This window comes from Anolis sagrei, chromosome 2 (assembly GCF_037176765.1).
Source record: "Anolis sagrei isolate rAnoSag1 chromosome 2, rAnoSag1.mat, whole genome shotgun sequence".
NCBI classification, from domain to species: domain Eukaryota; kingdom Metazoa; phylum Chordata; class Lepidosauria; order Squamata; family Dactyloidae; genus Anolis; species Anolis sagrei.
In genome coordinates, this window is record NC_090022.1 from 129957174 (window position 1) to 129978929 (window position 21756).

Sequence of the window (21756 nt, forward strand, 5' to 3'; positions counted from 1 at the left end):
ATTAAATAATTAGCTTCTATTAGGACTGGAATCGTCTTGATGATTTGTGCTGACATAACTGGGGTGGGGGTGTTACACTTGCATTTGTACTAATTGGAATGCTGTGCAAGGAGGTATCTAATGCCTTCTTACACAATAGTTTCCCCCAGGTTGTGCAAGTAAAGCCAGTCAGCAGCAGCAGAACTCTCATCTTGCCATAATCCTAGAGTCAATGCTCTCAAGGCATAAAATTATCACTCCTTCGGGGCTACACTTATGCCTCCTCACATTTTTATCCTCCAAGTTCACCCAGTGAGTTGCAAAGTTATCTGAAACCAGGATCTCCCAAGCCCACTCCTGGTGTACTAACTTCAACATCTAGCCTTGGGAACAGCATAAAGGGCAAAACACACAGCAGCGACACCAAATGCAAAATGAAGACTTTATGTTTCTTCTTAAACAAAACCAAAGCAACATACAGTTCTTGCCTTTCCACTCACCTTCCTCAGCTTGTACTCTTCCTCTACCTGTCCTGCCTCATTGAGATGATGGAGCCACGCAGACACATCAAGGCGCTTGTAAGCATTCTCCTCCGGATGTGTCTCAGAGGAGGGCAATTTGGGCCGGCGGATTGAGAACTGCATGCAGGTCTTCACATCAGTGAGCTGCTAAAGACAAGAAGAAAAAGAGGAGGAAGAGGAGGAAAGTGCAGCAGTCACAGGAGCCTTTCTCCGATTCCTTTTCTTAGAAGTCTTATCTAGGCCACTATAGAGGAACCGACAAGCTTGCCTTGGGAAACCTGTTATGCCTTAGAAAGTTTGGGAGGGCTTCAGACCCAAGCCAGCGAATATAATTGGAGTAATTAAGGATCACAGTGACATAAAAACTGCTTCATTATGTTCCCTTCCTTTCCCACCCTTTCCTGTCCAAGATCAGAGTCAACACAGCTTGCAGCAGTATCTCGAGTCTGCTGAGGAATGCATGCAATAAATTACATCTGATTGGCCACATACAAAAGGATCGCTGTTAGGCAAGGGAGAAGCAGCAGTGCCAGGCTCGGCGAGAGGACGCTTGCCATTCCAGGGTGAAAACTGCAGCTGACATTTAATTTAAAAATCAAAAGGCTGCCTCACAGGGATGAAGACCCCCTAGCACTATAATGAGTGGAGCTCTGCAGGAGGAAAATGCACAAGGGGTGGGAGTACTAACCGAATTCAGAAAGCACAGTTTCTAACAATCAGCTCCAGTATCTTTAAGCCATATATAATTATGCTTTTTTTGCAAGGCTTTTGTTCAGAGCAAAGTGAGATGTGGCAACAGGCCTTGTCAAAACATCATTTGAACAGAACTGCTAGGAGCCTTACAATGAACCAAAAGCGGAAAACTTGTCACAGAGGCAGTCTGTGCTAGCTAAAACATTCAGGTTTTCTGGACTGGAGTTCAAATCTCGCCTTTTTTACGCTCATCACTTTTTCTGTTCACCCACCTTGTCAGAAAGAAACGTGAACATACAAGGGGACCTGGGGAGAAGTCTTCCTGCCAGGTATTCATGCCAAAGGTAACTCTATGTAAATTTACTGATCTTAGATGAAATTAACATTTGGATGTCTCTGTTCCCATTCAGCTAAGAAAGGAAGCAAAGTAGTGCTAATGAACCCCATTTTTCAGACTAAGAAACTCACCAAGGAAATTCCATCAGTGCACTAGTGTATGCAAGCCCTTGTAATTATCCAGACATGTCAGAAAGAGACACTACTGGCAATGTCATTCTCCATTTCAACTCCACATCAAATTCCCTATCTTTCCCCCACTATATGTGTGCGTGTGTGTGTGTGTGTGTATGGGAAGGGGAGTATGGGAAAGAGTTGCTGCTCATCTTTGAACTTTACAGCTTACCTGGTCCTTGAGGTGAGTCTCTGTGCAGTATTTCCATTGCTGAAACACTTCAGAAAGTTTATCCAGGCCACCATGGTGAAAGTGGAAAATCTTATACTGACTCTCTCTACTAGCAACGACTAGTTGACCACTGGTGCATGCCTCATCACTGAATTAAAATGGATGGAAAAAGAGGGGAAAGCAGAATTTACTAACCAGAAAGCTCAGCAGGAAATGAGCCATTTTTCAATGGAGGGGACACAAGCAACTTCTGTGAACTGTGTCCACACGGTGCTCATAACATTTCTGGCTCTCCCACCAAATAAATGTGAATGGGAAATGTGATTGAAATAAGCCTTGGCAAGCAACAATGCTTGAAAAAGAAACATTAGCCAGACACTGTACAAACCTGGAGGAGCCATCTGGCAAGAATCGTATCACCCAGAGGAGATCTTGAAGAGCACCCATCTGGACAAAGCTGTACTAGATAGATGCACTCTGGCCTGAACATTAATACTGTGCCTTTCAAATGCAGATCTCTAGCTCTGACAATGCACAGAAATTATTAAAGAAAGTCAAGGCCAGTAGTTTCCAACCTTTGATGCCCCAGTTGGTTTGGACTTCAAGTCCCAGAAATCTCAGCCATCTTACCAGCTGGAGCGGTTAGGAATGGTGGGAGCTGAAGTGCAAAACACCTGGAGGACCAAACGTTGGGAACCATCAGTCTAGAGTGACTATACCAATTGACCCATCCAATAGTTTTATTCAATAGTATTCTTGATGTTCCCCATTAATTCTGGCAACTCTTTTCATTTTTAATGCTAAGAGTATCAAATGACCTACAGTGGTCATTTGATACTCTTAGCATCAGAGTTTTTGTTCAAGTTACAGGTGTGTTTGATTCTCCAGTTCAAAAGACTGCAGCTGCCACCATCCCCTCAGGAGATGGTCTTCCTTTGGGTTCATGCTTTCAAGAGCTTTAGGCTCATTTGTACAGTTTAGGGGGGCTGCTTGAACAGTTCGGGCTGGAAAAAAAGTTCACTGTTCAACCCACTGTGCTTTCCCAGGATGTGATTTTTAGGGGAATGAAGAGAAACAGTGGTGTAACCATCAGTCAGATTGAAAGACTGAGATTTCATGCTGGCTTGTATAACTTAAAAGAAAACTGTATTTAGCTTCACAATACTTTCATTGCATATACTTTTCTTCCTTTGAGACCATGGAAAATAGACACTGGGTGGGTGCAGAGGGGGGAAGAACTAAGTCAGTTCTCAGGCTGGGATTATGTACTATCCCTATCTCATCCTGATTTTAATATTTTTAGTATTTTAGTTTTTATCTTGCACATGCGGCCCACTCATTGTTATGGTATGTTGTTTTATTTTACTGTGCATGATTTTGCTTTATCGTCTTTGTACTCACATGTTGTTTGTATTTTACTGTGTTGTTACTGTGTTTTGGTTTTACTTTATTGTAATATGCTGTTGGGCTTGGCCTCATGTAAGCTGCCCCGAGTCCCCATTGGGGAGATGGTGGCGGGGTATTAAATAAAGATTATTATTACTACTACTACTACTACTACTACTACTACTACTACTTTAGCACACACACACATTGGCTAAGATCATGTGTCATTCCAGCCTCAAGAAGTCAAATTTGATGCAGGTTGCAAATTCCAGGCTTCAATGAGAAGAGCCATTTCTGTACGGATATACAGAATCTGACCTACTTCCAAGGTACCTTTTAAAAAATAGCTTGGGAAAATTCTCCCACAGATGAAAACTTGCAAATCTTCAGTGACTGGTTCAGAAGACAAAAAAAGATATATTTGGACTAAAAGTTGCTTGAAAGAAACAAGCGAAAAAAACAAACCACATGAACCAAAATAAAGAGTATTTGACAGCATTAGAATCTCCCAGACAGAATATTTAAGGATAGAGATTCAATCTGATACTATAGTGAAGTGCTCCCAGGGAACAAGGCAAAGATAACCATGTTAGAATATCTCAAAACACATCCTTTTTACCTGAAAAAGAGGCGAAGAGATCTCATCTGACCCAAGTCTACTCTGAAGACCCCACAGATCTGTTCCAAGGCAAACACTTTCTGCTGCTCATCCCACCTGGAGCTCTGCAGTGGCCCATTATTCTCCTGGTACTGAGAGTTGGGATCAAGGCTTGAACTAGAGCTGGTTGAATGGGTCATGTGGCTTTCGCAGGAATCTCTGCACCAGGAAGAAAGAATGACATTGAAAACTCCCGACTCCAAGAGTCAGTGGTATATTCGCTCATTTATTTATTTACGACATTTATATGCCACCCTTCTCACCCTGAAGGGGACTCAGAACAGCTTACAAGATACAGAGAGATATATATACACACAATATGTTATATTATGGTACAATATCAGTATTATATATTACTATATTGTACTATACAATTATATTGTAATATTATTAGTAAAATTACATGCAATATAAAATATATAATTATAATATCATATTATTATTAGTAGTATTATGTTGTATTACATTATAGCTCAAGGATTGGATTTGCTTTGAGAAACATGTTGAACCCCATTAAGCTCTGTTGATGGCCTTGTCAACAATATCACCTCAGCCGAACTTTATCCCTATACAGATGCTGCAAAAATATGAGTGTAAATAAAAATAAATAAATAGATGATTCATTAATGTCATTATGTTTCACTAGTCAGGAGGTGTGCCTTTCTCTTAGCTGTATAGGTGCAAAGAAGAAGCAGCCAAACTAACACAGCACTTCCAGGTCAGTGAATCTGATCCCACAAGCAAACTGTTCATCTCATCTCCCTTGCATCCTGTCAACCCCAAATAACTCAGCTGCCCACAGTGGTTAGGAAAAACTCCCTCAAGTCGATGTCTGTGTTCTGGATCAAGACAACTCACGGAAAGGGAGATGCAACAATGCTGAGAGGGCAAGATTTAAAATGGGCAATTTTCCAAGTGCATTTGTAAAGCTGGAGACAAAATAAACAGCAGCATAGCCCCTGAGTTGGGAGGAAACATGGGGAAAATCACATCCATGTCCCACTTCTGCCACAGATTCTCCCAGTAGCCTTGACAACAACTCCTCATTTGTAAAAATGGAAACAGACAGCCACTTTTATGGAGGTTTTTTTTCCCTGAGCACAAAGAATAACATTGCAATTCACTCAGAACAATAGAAATTACAGCCTGTGTCAACTTTACATGTGGTGGCCATTAGATTTGTGCATTGGGGACTTACCTTGATCCGTTTTATGTTTGGCTTTCGGTGGTGGCCCCGATCCGTTTTCATCTGAACTTCCCGAAATTGAGAGGTCAGATATTTTTTGTTTCGTTTTGATGTACATTGGGGGGGGGGGGGGTTGGGGGGGGGGTTGGGGGGGGGAGACAACTTCACCCATAGGCCCAATGCCTGGCAGGGTCTGCAGCCAAGTTGTTCAGCTGCAGGCTCTACTGGGTCTGGGTACGTAGGCCCAAAGCTTGCACCCATAGGTCCAGGCACTTTGGGCTAAGGGTACAGGCTTCCCGGCTTATGTGCTGAGTCCCCGCCTGACTTTCATATCGATTGCATTTTTGTTTCAGGAGAGCCTTTCCGTTTTGTGCCATCCAAATGGACGGTACGAAACGAAAACATGAATAAACGAATGGGACAAATTTCAGGCCCATGACTAGTGGCCAAAGCAAATAGCACATGAGTGTCAGAAACTAATGCATAATGGGCAAGTGGACCCATTGGTCTGCTTAGGTCAGGACTGCAACTCCAGTTAGCAGAAATGTTTCAAAATATCAGGGAGAGGTTTGTACCTGTGCTGCTTCCCGGCATCCTTTGTCATGAAGAGATGCTCAGGAAACTGTGAAACTGTCCGCATGTAAAGTATGTGCTCTAACACTGAACCATGGGATGAGAGTCTCTCCCTTCCCAGAAAAATGCCCTTTTATACAAATGGTCTGCAAAGCAAAACTGAGCAATACTCTTTGTTGCATATACTTGCATTTCTTAGCCACGTTTTCTGTCATACACGAGATTCAGAATAATGAATTGAAACAGCTAAAATGTATTTATGTGTGTGGGGGAAAGGTTGAGGCAGAGAAACAACACACACACAGTGCATTTGTTTGTTCACGTACGAGTATATAAAGCCTCTCTTGCTCTAAGTATGGTTTTTCTATTGTTCCATTGTCACAGATGTGGTAGAAAATGGCTGAGCTGCTAGAAAACTTAGATCAGCCTTCACAGACTGCATCTAGGAAGAGAAGATACTTTGAGTCGTTATAATCACAGAGGAAAAAAATGATAGTTGTTCTGATCATTGTGGGCTTGCATTGGTAAGATTTCTTCAAAAACCAAAACAAAACCAACAGCCTATATAATATGTATATCCTACCACCTCCATCCCCCTGAAATCCCTAAACCCATCCTACTTTTCAACCTAGCTCTGATTTAACTCTATGTAAACCTGAAAACATCCTAGATATTTAGAGAAATCATCATTAATAGAATAAAAACCCCTTACTTATTATGCCATATTTCGACACATTTCTAATACTCTACATACAGAAATTTAGAAGGTGGTACCACACAGAGACTTTCATTACTGAAGAGGAAAAGCAGCAGCCATTGAGACAAAAATATGACAAAGAACAAGGCAGACACCATGTTTTTCAGCATGTTAAGTAACTCAGGAGATCTGCTGTTTGCCCTTGTCCCCCCACACACACAACCCGACCCCCCCCCCCCAGCTCCTCCTCCCATGGAGTCCAGAGATTAGATTTGAGAAACTAATTTATTCTCGCCTCTGCAAAATTCCACTTCCACCCTAAGAAAAACAGCAGTGCTCTGGGAAATAAGTGAATCTGAAACTGTGACCTCTAGGATCTTGAAAAGGCCAATCGACTTGAACAGCCTGAATGGTCTCCACTGTGAAATCGTGGGTTTGCAAAACAAGGCAAGGAGCAGGTATGAAAGCAGCCCCCTGAAAAGCCACTTTATGCAGTGTTTTCTAATCCGCTTATTGAACAATGTGGGCACTGAACACTGAAAAAATCACACACTCAGCATGCCTGTGCAAAACAGCCCCCCCCCCTTCCCCGCCACATCAGTACGCTTTCCTCTCCTGACAGCCCTGCCTCTGAAAGTAAGGCAACACCAAGCTTATTGGAGCTGCCTTATTTTTAGCATTCACCAATGGGTTTGGGTCACTGCCTTCCAATTCACATTCCCTAGACATACGGGGAGAGGGCTACGCTTCTAAGAGAGACCCCAAGAGAGGACCAAGCTCAGCAATGGAATTTGAAATTGACACACACACACACACACACACAACACTGCATGCACCTTTCTTCCCCATACATCTAATAATCAACCTCCCAGCATATCTTGGAATTCAAATTCATGGTATTCCTTTAAACAAGCAGACCTATTGCATGCTGGCTTTCAGTTCTTTCACTGCCTTTTTGGCTCTTCGGTCCATAGAGCACCTGCTTCTCTGCCCGCAACCCACAAACACCAAACTTCTTCTATATCCTTCTTCCCTGTAGCAATTTTTGCTCACATACAAAGCAGCTTCTCCTCTATAATATGACACCCACATCTCTGGGAGATATGTTCGAAATCCCCTGTCGAGGCATATACCATGGATTTTTTTTTCCGTGTCAGGAGCAACTTGAGAAACTACAAGTTGGTTCTGATGTGAGAAAATTGGCCATCTGCAAGGATGTTGCCAAGGGGACACCTGGATGTGAGAGACACCTTTTCTCTGTAGAGAACTGCTAAACTAAAACACTGATGATAATACCTATAAGGACAACTATTTACTCTTTGAACTAGGGTTTACCAGCTGCTATGCTTCCAAGTAAATAATCTGTTTAAGACTGAAACATAACTAACCGGTTCAGTGGTTATCATCCATGTCACCTATGCATATTCATGAGGAATGCAGACAGATAAATTCTAGCCAGAGAGAAGAGGAAGTATACTGACATCCTGCTCCCATACAAGATTGCAAATATTTTGTCTGCATCATTCCAGACTCGTGTTAAAATAATTACATGGACATTTTGAAGCTATCCATGTAAAAACCTAGTAACCCGCATTTATTCAACCTTGTAATTCATCTGCACTCAGCCCAATCTCAATACAGTAGTAGAAGATATGCTCACCCAGACACTATGGATGAGCACCAGATGAACAGAACTGTTCTGTAGCAATGTTTGTGGGAAAGAAGCCATTACAGCACTTGATCACCTCCTCTTTCATCTCATCAAAGTGGACCAAACAGTGAAGAATGAGCAAAATTGGGAAAATCTACATTCCATGGTAATTCCAACATGAGCAGACCTAATAAATCACTTATTGGATAGCATCTCAATATTTGCACAAATCCCATTAATTCAATGGACCTACTCTAAACCCATTGAATTACTTGGATTCTTACAAATATTGAGTTGCTCTCAAAGAATTTATTGAGATACAGGCCTTACTGTCTGCTGCACTTGGTGTTATATTTGAACAGAAAATACTAAACAGAAACCAATTTATGCCCGAATCCATGGATCGCAATATTCTAATAAATAAAAAGACAAGACATTTTATATATGGAACACCATTTTATTATGCTATTGCATATATATGGAGCCCCCCATGGCACAGTGGGTTAAACCGCTGAGCTGCTGAACTTGCTGATAGCTCCAACTTCTGCCAACCCAGCAGTTCAAAAACATGCAAATGTGAGGATAAATAGGAACCACTCCAGTGGGAAGGTAACAGTGCTCCTTGCAGTCATGCTGGCCACATGACCTTGGAGGCGTCTATGGACAATGCCGCTCTTCGGCTTACAAATGGAGATGAGCACCACCCCCCAGAGTCAGACATGACTGGACTTAATGCCAAGGGGAAACCTTTACTTTTACCTTTTATTGCATATATAAGGGGTTTGAGCATCCATGGATTCTGGTATGCATGAGGGAGGGTGGGTCCTGGAACAAAACCAGTGAATATCAAAAGCTCCTTATATTCTTAAAATAGTTCTTAAAACAGGACTGCCGACAAAACATGGAAAAGTGTATTCCCTTTGGCTGCAAACATCATGAGTAGGTTTAATTAAACTTCTGCTCACAACATGTCCTTTAATGGAGGTGGAAAATGATTAGTTGTCTAGAATGTTGCTGGACTGAAACTCCCACAATCACCATCTACACTGATAGGAGGACCAATCTAGGATAATCTGGAGAGCCTTGTGTTTTCCTGCGGTCCAGAAAACATATTATTTAGACTCCTAGAGGCAAAAAAATATGAGAAGGAATTTGGCCCAAGTAGACAAAATTAAACCTTACATTTTATTAGGCATATTTTTAGTAGACTATGGTCAGAATAGTCAACGGATGAAGGTAAGAGAATGAGAAAACACTGTAGGGTCTACTTCAGTAAGTCCAGAAAAACCGTTAAAAGGCAGCCACGGTCCGTGCCTTGGTCACCTCTAGGTTGGATTACTGTAATGCGCTCTATGTGGGGCTGCCCTTGAAAATGGCTCGGAAATTCCAACTGGTCCAACGAGCAGTGGCCAGGATGTTAACTGGGGCTCCTTACAGAGAGAGGTCAACCCTCCTGTTCAAGGAGCTCCACTGGCTGCCGTTTATCTTCCGAGCCCAATTTAAGGTGCAGGTGCTTACCTACAAAGCCCTGAACGGTTTGGGACCAGTCTACCTGCGTGACCGCATCTCCGTCTACGAACCCATGCGTTCACTTCATTCATCTGGAGAGGCCCTGCTCATGATCCCGCCTGCATCGCAAGTGCGTTTGGTGGGGACACGAGACAGGGCCATTTCCGTGGTGGCCCCCCGACTCTGGAACACCCTCCCCAAAGATCTTAGACAGGCCCCTACATTGGCAGTCATCAGAAAGAACTTGAAGACCTGGCTGTTCCGATGCGCCTTCCCCGAATAGGAAATCTCCAATACCAAGTCCCAGAAGCACTTTATTAGAATTAAGATTGCCGCACACTGCACTTGCCCTATGAGCCTTACATATCACCTGTCACATCAGCACTTTTAATCCTGTACCCTTTACTCTGGCCCGGCCCAGTTTTATTGTGTTTTGGTGTATTGTTGTTTTGTTGTTTTAATATTGCTTTAATTATTTTAATTTGCTTTAGGTGTATTGTTATGTTGTGTATTGAGGCCTTGGCCTTTGTAAGCCGCATCGAGTCCTTCAGGAGATGCTAGCGGGGTACAAATAAAGTTTAATAATAATAATAATAAATAGGAGTTAAAACCAAGAATTTCTTTGTTCCTTCTATATAGCCTGTCCTGGCCTAAAAATGCAGATTATATGGCCAATGTAGACTCCTATAATGCAATTTTAGTGCATTGAACTGCATTCTACATTGTAGATGGGGTCCTAGTCCATGGAAACATTTTACTTCCTGGTGGTAAAACAACTGATGGTTATATTAAAAAAAATACAGGGTGACTTATAAAAAGCATTTGGTGCTGTCATTTTTGTGCTGTTTGCCCCCAATAACACAAACAAAGATATTTGTAATGTTTCTTGTGAATGTAAACAAATAATAGAAAAATTAAAATATTTATTTCTTCTTCTAGTATTTCCAATGTGCATTATATGAAGGAGATAACTTCATAGGCAGCACAGGATCACTGTATATTGGGAATACTTTGCCCTTGCCTATTTTTTTACTTCTCTGTGTAGTGTTTTCTCTACAGAAGAAATGAAGCTGGCATTTGACCTATATAGATGAAAGCAACCCTCAGTGTTTGACATTTTCTCTGGAGGTACTTGTTGGCCTTTGGAGTGTCTTCAAAGGATGGTTTCCTAACAGTTCTAGCAACCCTTAACATCAAGCATAGTGTTTCCATCACATAAAAACGGCTTGCTAATTTGACTACACCCAAACAGAAAAATAGTACAATCACAAACACAGTGTAAAAACTAACTACAGAGTGCTATATATTATTTACGCCCAACCAGATGTCTTGGTGGGAATTCTTCTGTCACTCTCCCTCTAGCTGTGAACATATTTTTCGTTTATTAATAGCATTTCAGGACACAGGTCAGGATGCTCCTGCGGCAGGTAACTCATTCTAAAAAGCATACAAAATTCTCACACATTACGCCTATTTAGGCTGGAAAAACAAATAGCATATTTTGGGGTCAACCTGCCCTTTTCTAAGTTGTTCCTGAACATCAAGGACCCAAAGGCAAAGAACAAAAAGAAAACCAGCAGAAGATATAGTTAAGGAAAGCCTTCTTATAAAGAGATACTGTGTAGAGAAAAACCACAACATCCACAGTGCTTTTATTAGTGGGAGTTGAATGAGGCAGGGAAGGGCAGTGAGTTACTGACACACATTTGTCCACATCCTGTTAATACCATATACAGGTATATGTTTCCCTTACACCCGGTTATGTCAATTTTTGAATGTTGCAGAGGTTAGTATTTCCTTAATCGTTCCACATTCATACAACCCCTCCCCAGCTTACAGTACTCTCTCTGAAGCCCCAGATGGGTCAAAGAAGCGCCTGGCTATGTCCCTGCAGCAAGATGTGAAATGATTACAGCAGCAGAGATCTCTGGAGGACCATGGTAAATTTCATTGCTGATACAGACATTTTGTGTCTGGCTATGAGGACACAGCCAGACTCTTCTCCAATCTTGCTGCTTCCCACAAGGCATGGGATGGCTGTAGAGAAGGAGTGGGCAAACTTCAGCCCTCCAGGTGTTTTGGACTTCAACTCCCACAATTCCTAACAGCTGGTAAACAGGCTGGGATTTCTGGGAGTTGAAGTCCAAAACACCTGGAGGGTCGAAGTTTGCCCATGCCAGCTATAGAGTTCCTCAGAGGCTGAAGGGGAAAATCTGAGGTGGTTATACAGGTTTATCCTACCATAGGTCTGTATGCAGAATTACCATGATACCCTAATCCACATATGATTGGAGCCACTGTCTGTGTCTATGCAGATTCTTTACCCCTTTGTATATTATGCGCCACTGAAGCACTATCATGCCTTCTAACATCAGATTAAACAGAATGAACCTAACTCAAGGTCCTATAAATAAAAATACAATGTTGTCTGGCATTCGCCGTGCAAGGACATTTTTGTGTCATTTAAATGCAAACAAATCCTTCCCCACCTTTTTGTCAAAATCTGAATCCTAAATGCAGTTATTATAAACACTAATTTTAATAGTAAATCCAGCAAAACTTTGCCTGAAATGAAGTCAGGAAGAAATGATTGTGGTGTATCATACGGCCTTTGCAACACTAAACTGAATCCAGGAGACTCCTTCTGTGCTCTCTTGCCTCAAGGCCCTTTCTATTAGCAGTCACATGAAATGATAAGGCCATCAAAGCATTCACATCACTGCTCCTTTCTTCTCAGACTATGCTGATCTGCTGATCAGCCACGTGAAGCCACAAGTTTGAGCCTTAAAGCACCATGGCCTATTTAGGTATCAGAAGGTCAAAACTTATCCACTGATTTAAGAGAGGATACAATGAGATCAAAACTCAAAGAAGCATTTACAATCTTGAATGGACGAGTATGTTTAGTTGTTTTGTGTTAATGTTCTATGTTGTGGTTAATGGGGTGTTAAGCCCCAAACCCTCTAGAATCAGCAGCAAACCTTTTGGTGAAGAGTCAGAAGTTCATTACCAATTGTTTCAACTTTAAAAAGGCTTATTATCCATACACCACAAAAGGCAGAGGTTTTACCTCCAAATCTTATGATCTAAAAATGTAAGAGGTGATGGGTATAACTAAAGAAAAGCTGGTAATAAGATAACATGCTTCCTCCTTTCCTTACACCAGTGGTTCTCAACCTGTGGGTCTCCAGATGTTTTGGCCTTCAACTCCCAGAAATCCTAACAGCTGATAAACTGACTGGGATTTCTGGGAGTTGGCCAAAACACCTGGGGACCCACAGGTTCAGAACTATTGCCTTACACCTACATAACTCCATCTGAGAGACACTCAATGTAAGGTACAATAAAAATAGAAAAATATGGTTAAAATATGGCAACGAAGATCTGCATAGTAAAAGCAATGGTATTCCCCATAGTAACTTATGGATGTCAGAGCTGGACCATAGGGAAGGCTGAGCAAAGGAAGATAGATGCTTTTGAACTGTGGTGTTGGAAGAAAGTTCTGAGAGTGCCTTGGACCGCGAGAAGATCCAACCAATCCATACTTCAGGAAATAAAGCCCGACTGCTCATTGGAGGGAAGGATATTTGAGGCAAAGATGAAGTACTTTGGCCACATCATGAGAAGAAAGGAAAACTTAGAGAAGACAATGATGCTGGGGGAAATGGAAGGAAAAAGGAAGAGGGGCCGACCAAGGGCAAGATGGATGGATGGCATCCTTGAAGTCACTGGTTTGATCTTGAAGGAGTTGGGGGTGGTGACGGCTGACAGAGAGCTCTGGTGTGGGCTGGTCCATGAGGTCACGAAGAGTCGGAAACGACTGAACGAATGAACAACAACAACATGGTTAAGTAACAAATTGAACCATGTGATAAGATTGACATGCAAGAATTAATTAATTGTTTTAAAAAACCTCAACACCCTGAAATATTAAAAGCCTGATGGAATCAGGTGGTCTTCACTGGCCAATTACAAAGAAGCAGACAATACTGCTTCTCTCAGGAGTGAATTCCACATTTCTGCTACTGGAAAAGTCCTCTGCCTTAAGTTCTCACCAACAGAGCCTTTGTTTGTGGTGGAGCATCCTTGGCCTCCAATTATAATGGTAAATTAAAAGAGAACATATATGAAAGGATGTTGCCCTTTAGATATCCTTCTTGCAAATTGATTAGAGTTGTATAGGTCAAAACCTTCCATTTGGGTTTGGAGACAGAATGCACACTAGGGAAATTGTTACTAGATAAGTGGGTTGTTGTAGGTTTTTTGGGCTGCATGACCATGTTCGAGAAGCATTCTCTCCTGACATTTTGCCTGCATCTATGGCAGGCATCCTCAGAGGTTGTGAGGTCTGTTGGGAACTAGGAAAATTGTTACTAGATCAGTTTAATGTGGTCTACAAAGCAGGCACTTGGTAAAAGTCTAGCTAAATTTTGCACTACCTGTGACTGTCAAATACTTGTCAAAGTTAGCCCCATGTAAATTGTATTACAGCAATTTAAACAAGAGATATTTAATGACTGAGACCCAATATTTTCTGCCAAAAAAGAGCACAAGTTCCATAACAGTCAAAGCTGGTCAACGATACCCTGTAGGCATCAACACTGGATCTTTCAGAGGGAATACTATCCTACCTAAAATAGACTGTGGCCCAAAACTGCAGTTGTTGATTTATCAAACATGTCTCCATGTTGTCTGGATTGAGTCACAACATGATCACCCATATCTAATCCCTCACTGCATTGTGTTGGGTTTCATCCCTGGATTGCACAAGTTTTTGTGTCATCACGTTTCTAGTCCTCAATGAGTAGCTAGACTAGAGACAGGGCTAAGCTGAGGGATTCCTTCCCCCACATTCCTATGCATGTTTCCCAAAAAGGCTTTGTCTTTCCTCTTTACTGTTAGCCACTGTCTCCTCCCCTTTGATGCCGTAGTAATGGAATTTCTGTAAGGAAACTTCCTCTTAAATTTAAACTGCCCTGGGTTGACTATGCGGTCTCCACCATTTCTGCTTTTCTTTCTCCCTATGAGGATGCACATTTTGCCTCTCTGTAGGCAAAATGTAGCTGCATGGACTTTTTTAAAAAACCTTTACCTTCTTTAAACGATGAGATTTAGTAACTGTCTAGTTAGCTCCAAGACTTTTCTATCAAGAATGTATTTCTTTTTATTTCAATAAATATTTTTAAACATAAAGTTCTGATACTGCAATCCTGAGCCATCCTATGGAATAGAAGGCTATCCCTTCTCACCATGTGTAAGTGTCTGCTGGTACTCTGCTATATTTTGATAGAATTGCCCCAGCTGAGGGTTATTTTTGAGCCTAACAGCTCAGATTCCCAAACACATTCAGTAAGAGGGAGGCGCTCCCACAACCTCCTTATATCTGTTGAAACACTGAAGCAAGACTATATTCCCTCTCTTTTCAGTCACCCAGTATCTTACATCATTCTTTGGAGAGAGAAAAAATTCTGGCAGCATTGCAGAACAAGATTCTAGAAAGCCAAAATAGATTCAGCTCCCACCCATACCCACTCACCCCTTTGCTATGTGTCCATTTCCCCCTAGCAAATACCACTAAACACTCTTTAAGAAGCTAATTAACTTTCTCTGCTAGAAAACATCCCGTAATTGCATTTCTTTCACCTTTTTAGCCCAGTCCCCCAGGGGAGCTGGAGCTGTCCTCTGGCATTTGTTCTGCTCCTTCCCACCATCCAGGCACAAGTTCTTCCTTGACAGCAGCCTGCCAATCATGGCTACAGAGGTCACTAGGGACTAAATTAGGAACACGCCTGCCATGGACAAATTTGCCTAGTTATGCACAATGAAAGAAACAAAAATCATTAAAAAAAAACAAAGCATAAAAGTGCTTACACTTAATTTCTATATAAAGCTGGAAAGCAAATTCAAAAAAGTTTATCTATGTCAGGAATTTTATAAATTAACATAGTGTTCAAAGCCCAGACTATTTTTATTTTGCCTGCTCTGAAAGCCGCTCATCAATTTGGGCAGAGATGGGGTGCTAAAAAATAAAAGCCTTTAGATTGATATGACAGCAATATCAGTCATTTTGGATTCTGAGGTGCCGCATGAGAAGGCTTGGTGTCAAATCTTTACTCTCCAGTCTACAAACCGGAAATTGTGTGCACACAAGTGCCAAAAGCATGCAGGCATGAAAATGTACAGGGGCAGCAAGCAGGAATTAGGTTTTGTGGAGCAAGAAGATGGTTTTGAGGGATGCGTAGATGCAAGACCAAGCGTTCAGGATTCTATCTTCAAAAGGGAAAGAGTCCTGTTGGCGATTCCCATGGAAAAATAGGCCCATTGAACTGGTTGTTGAATGGTGAGTCAAAACATAGACAAATGTAAATGATTAAATGGAATTACTCGATTCAGGACTAAAATTATGACGTAGGGCAGTGTTTGCTGCCACATGCTAGAGCAGCATTCAGTGTGGGACTCTTGCATTGGAAATTCCATAACCTATTGGAATTAACTTCACCATAACCACATTGAAAAGTAAAAATGATGTCACATATGTTTGGCAAATGAGAATCTCCACGAATATTTTGAAAACCACTAGTCAAGAAAAGCATGACTGTTTAGAAGTCAACCCTTTGAACAAGTGATATTCATAAGCATTAATGTAATGGCACTCAGGTAACTCAGCTGTTAAACTGAAGAATCATGTCTTTAAACTACCAAGGATAAAGACATGCCACTACAAAAATATATTTGGTTAGCAGAGGATGGTTGTTTCTTTGAAGTTGAAGTTGCCCATCTACTCTCCCTTAAAAACCACTTGTTTAAAATATGCACTCAGGGATAAAAAAAAATCTTCTTTGAAAATAACATCTCAGGTTTACTAACAAATTTCTTGTATATATTCAGCATACTATTGGAAGGCGCTGAATAGACTGCGCTCTGGCACCATGAGATGCAGAGCCAATCTTAAGAAATGGGGCTACAAAGTTGAATCCACGACATGTGAGTGTGGAGAAGAGCAAACCACTGACCACCTGCTGCAATGCAACCTGAGCCCTACTACATGCACGATGGAGGACCTTCTTGCGGCAACACCAGAGGCACTCCAAGTGGCCAGATACTGGTTAAAGGACATTTAATCAGCTACCAAGTTTGCAAAATTTGTGTTTTTTTAAATCTGTTTGTTTGTTTTGTTCTATTAGAAATGTAATACAATGTTCTGGTTGCGGATGACACGATAAATAAATAAGCATACTAGTTCATAGTCCAATGTCTTAAAGCATATCGATATAGTCTAAACTGTATAACTATACTCACTGAAGCCTGAAAGGAGACAAACTGCAATCCGCCTCCATCAAAGTCTAAAAGTATACTGTATAACAAAAATGGAGTCCTGTGTCTGAAACTCCTCCCACACCAAAAGGTACAAACTGGAAAACCAAAATGCACATACAATATAGGTTAACAACTATACACATTTACAAACAGTTTTTATTTATTTATTAACTTTATTTGTACCCCGCTAACATCTCCCGAAGGACTCGATGTGGCTTACAAAGGCCAAGGCCTCGATAAAACAACAGCATAACAATATACATAGCATTATAAACAAATCAAAATGTTAACCAGTTAGCGGAGCCATGGAAGATTGCTATTTCCAACATCTTGGAAAGAAGAAAAGGATATCAGAATGACAAACCATGTTAGAATCCCTACACACTTTCTTTAAAAAGGTGAATTCCCTTGTGACTCTAGCTCAGGACACAGCTGTGGGATGGGAGGATAAAAGACAGGTCTTTATAAAATCCCACCATGTTTCTCAATGGGCTAGAAAACTATGGAGGGAAAGCTACATTCAGGTGACAATTTGACAGGAATAGCCACACCTGAGGCAAAGGTTAGAATGCTCTGCCACTATCCAAAGGTCACCTTTTGGAGGGTGGAATCAGAGTATTAGTAAAGCACATTAGCTTCCACACTGGCTCTGATGCCCCTGGCCTTTAATTTTGAGAAAGAAAATCCAAGAGCCATTTCAAACGTATTTAACATTTCTGAAAGCATGGGTACTGTCTGCAAATGCTTCCCTCCACAAAAGTTTGTCAACCTCCTCCTTGCAGGTTGAGCCCACCTTCCACATCGTGACAGGCTAATAAGAATATGCTGCAAAACTGATGTGGATTTATATAAGTTGCATCACATATTTTGTACTGCATGCATTTTGATGTCATGAGTAACAGTGCTTAGTATTTACATGCTTTGAAGTCTTCTGGTACTGAAATATGGTCATACTGACATCTACTAAAAAGATTTACAAACTTACACCACTGAAAAGGTTTGCCAGCTACTATAACAGATGCAAAGAGGATAAACAGCTTACTACTGAACGGAATGCAAAAAAAGCTGCCAGGAGTTTGCTGAGAAATAATCCATATGGTTTAATCAGCTTTATGCAAGATGTGTGTGTGTGTACATACATTTGTGTGCATACATGAACCCATCCACATAGGCGCTCATGCTTCAGTTTTTGAAAAACATATTCACTAAGCAGGTGAGGCGTGCGTGGGTATATCCGAGGAAAGGATTTTCCTCAACATTTTTGTTGTTACAGTTGCTTAGTGGTGACAGGGCTGGTCGTCTGACACTTATGAATAAACACACTCACACAGCCCTGAGCAGATTAACACAGCTAACCATTGAGAGGCAGGCGTGGACATGAACCTGACCTCCCTTCCAGAACAAGGCAAGTATTGCAAAAGCCAAATGATACGTCTTTACGTTCTGTACAGAAGGAGGGGGGTCCTTTACACGCAGACTTCAGCTTGTTAATAAATCAATTGAAATGTAACACTCCACCACCACCTCCCCAAATCCAAGAGATGGAAAATGTGATTTCTTAGCACAGCATGAAGACAAATGTTTACCTTTCAGCTGGTCCAGCCTAGAAAAGGAGTGCTTTCTTGGTTGTGTTTATTTTATTTTTTCTTTAAATAAAGAATCAATGGAGAGTTTTGCTGTGTTTTCTCTCTTGCCCTCCTCCTCACCCACCCATGCAAAAATAAAAGTCAAAGCTCATTATGCTAATTTCAATCAAATCATCAAGACCCAAATTGCTGGAAATCCCTGAAAATGTGTTTTGTTCTCAGACTTCTGGCATTTTGGGCCAAACGACGATTCTTAGGGGGTCTTTTGCCTGGCAGATTAAAGCAGGCATCTCAACACGCTCCCCATTTTGTATTCTGCCAAGGACAGAGCCACCCAAAGAGATTGGCCTTGCTGTTCAAATCTTCTAAAAGTATGGCTGCACAGTTTTCCACAGCCAGAGAGGGAGAGAAAGTGGGGAGAGCAGAGCAAAAGGTTGCTGGACGATTTTTTTAAAAATCCTGTTTCAAGGGTAGCTCAGATTAGAGCACCAAGCCATGCAGCGGAAAAAAAACTCCCTTCTTAATTTTTATTTCATGTCCGGAGTGACTTGAGAAATTGCAAGTCACTTCTGGTGTGAGAGAATTGCCCATCTGTAAGGTTGTTGCCCAGGGGACGCAAGTTTGATGTTTTACCATCCTTGTGGGAGGCTTCTCCAATGTTCCTGCATGGGGAGCTGGAGTTGACGGAGTTCAACCCACTCTCCCTGGATTCGAACCACTGACCTGTCGGTCAGCGGTTCTACCGGCACAAGGGTTTAACCCATTGCACCATCGGGTACTCCTCCCTTCTTAATAAAAGAATATCTAAAATAATGCCTCTATGTTATAGGTCTAAATAACAACAACAACAGCAACAACTTAAAGGTAACAGATACTCTCTGATCTTACCATCCAAGAACTAACCGGGGTCGCATTTGGGTAGTTCTTGGATGGCAGATCATCAACAAATACCAGGTGCTGTATTGTTTTGCCAGTTCCTTGTTTCCAAGCAAGGAACTGGCAAAACCACCTTTCATTATTCCTTGCCTAAGATAACCCTATGGAAATCATCGAGCCACAATAAGTCGACAAGCAAGCAGTATGCAGATAGAAAAAAAAGGTTCTTTGGTTAAATATGGATGATAATGCACAGGAAATGACTCATCTTAAAATAACACAGGGGAATATGTTTGGAATGAATGCCGAGATTAATACTGGAGTAGGATTTGCCTTTAGGTGGCCACGCAGGGGATATTTTCTGAGTATAAAGTGCCAAATAACCTAAGAGAGTATGCCAAGGCAAGCAGACAGCAAATATTATTGTTGGCCAATACGTTTTGTCAGTTCTTTTACAAGGCCAGATTAATGCTAGGGTCAAGGAAACAAAAACAGTTACAATCATTTCAGCTGTTATTGTTGTAGCCATTACAAAAATAACCAATGATTGTATCAAGTGGGGAAAAATGTTGCAAGTGGTTGCAGATATTTGCAAAAAAGTAAAAAAAGAAGCTAGTGAAATGAAGAATCCAAGATTAAGATGATAATGTGATCAAAAGGGAACAGGCTGTGAAACCAAAGATACATGAAAAGGATCTTTCTGTGTACTTTGTCCTTTTCCTGTGATTTGTTCAATCAAGCAGCATTTTCCAATTTTATGACTCTTCTGTGTTTAAAGGTAAAGGTTTCCCCTTGACATTAAATCTAGTTGAGTCTGACTCTGGGGATGGTGCGCATCTTGAAGAGCCAGAGTTGTCCTTAGACACCTCCTAGGTCATGTGGCTGGCATGACTGTATGGAGCGCCGTTACCTTCCTGCTGAAGCAGTACCTATTGGTCTACTCACATTTACATGTTTTCGAACTGCTAGGTTGGCAGAAGCTGAAGTGAAAAACGGAAGCTCACCCCATCCCATGGATTCGAACTACCGACCTTCCGGTCAGCAAGTTCTACAGCTTAGCGGTTTAACCCACTGAGCCACTGCAGCACATTTGTTTACCTATTCCTGTGTTTACCTACCCACATTTTAAAACTTCAATCAAAACCACAGCACAGCCCTTGTAGGTATGAATTTGTATTTCAAATTCTCTTTTTGTCAATAACGCTGAATTAGGCAGACATTTGGTCTGTTTTGTCACACTTACAATCTTTCCTTATAATGCAGCAAAGATCACTGCATCCATTGCATCCGAGGGCAATTCACCTATCTTGAATTTATAATCAAATGCTGATGAAGTGTAAACGGCATCTGTACCCACTGTGTGTTTCCAAGTATTCAAAATCAACTGGGAATTGAGAACCTGTACTCCTATTGCTATGAACTGTTCCTCTGAACTTGTCATTCCTACTGCCACACAGTCACTATTTTCACTAGTCTCCCCAAGCATCACTGTATACAACTTTCTAAACCCTGCCATGTCACCTTCCTAACATCCTCTTTCCTGTAAGATTTGCAAAAGCACTGATTTCACCATCTCCCCCTGCTCCAATTTAGGATTGTGACAAGTGATACATGAATATCCATGAGCAAGAAAATCAATATATGAAGTATTTCTCTACTCTGCAAGAAATCTGTAACGAAATAGGAAGCATTTTCTTTGAACAGCTGTCTTCAGCTAATTTTCCTCACTTGAAGAAATACAGACAGGTCAGCCAGATGGAGAAGAAAGGGGAGACCCTAATCCATTTAGCTTTGTTAAAGATCTTTCAGAAATAATAATAAAACTTTATTTTTATCCTGCCCTATTTCCCCGAGGGGACTCAGGGCGGTTTACAACAAAAAAGATTGGCAAACATGCAATGCCGACAGAGCATAAACATCCGCATGTAAGAGTCTCAAGAAAGACATTGATCTAAAAATAGCACTTCAGATAGTACCAACAAACATTCATATGTCCTCCAAGTTACTTTGTGCAGTAACATTTCTTTAAAGACATGCTCACCTAAGTATATGTTTGGAATTGTTGTGATGCTTTCTTGTGAATGCTTGCAACTCTTGGGGCCACAGTAGGATGTTGGTAGAATTTGGCAGTACGACAGGAAAACATCTTGCATTCATCTTGCACAAATGTCCAGGTTCCGAAGTCCTGAACTAGATTACTTCTGAGGTTGTAAACAATCAGGCCAATAGCATCAACTGCCTCTTTAATTTTGTACCAAGAGATATTTTTCAGAAGAGGCAATCATTCTTACGTGTGTCACACTTTGATCCAACTACAACTTCAAATGTTACTGTGTAGGGACATTTGCCACACAATCTAACATTATGCAGATAGGGCTTTAAGCCTGCCAAAGCTCATCTTATCATCCAGTGATCAGCAAATAATGCATACATGATATCAAA

At 41.3% G+C, this 21756-nt stretch overlaps 1 protein-coding gene across 5 annotated transcripts in view; it reads right to left on the reverse strand.

Annotated features, from left to right (window-relative positions):
• Nucleotides 1-21756, reverse strand: part of TBC1D16 (TBC1 domain family member 16) — a 65761-nt gene that overhangs the window by 9265 nt on the left and 34740 nt on the right. For 4 of the 5 annotated variants that reach the window (XM_060764325.2, XM_067463847.1, XM_060764328.2 and 1 more), the window contains exons 4-6: nt 3881-4078; nt 1876-2023; nt 480-647 (exon numbers count right to left, since the gene is read on the reverse strand). In XM_060764325.2, coding sequence (XP_060620308.2) covers nt 480-647; nt 1876-2023; nt 3881-4078 — 514 coding nt within the window. The remainder of the gene's footprint in view (nt 1-479; nt 648-1875; nt 2024-3880; nt 4079-21756) is intronic. The other variant, XM_060764329.2, reaches the window with a different exon arrangement.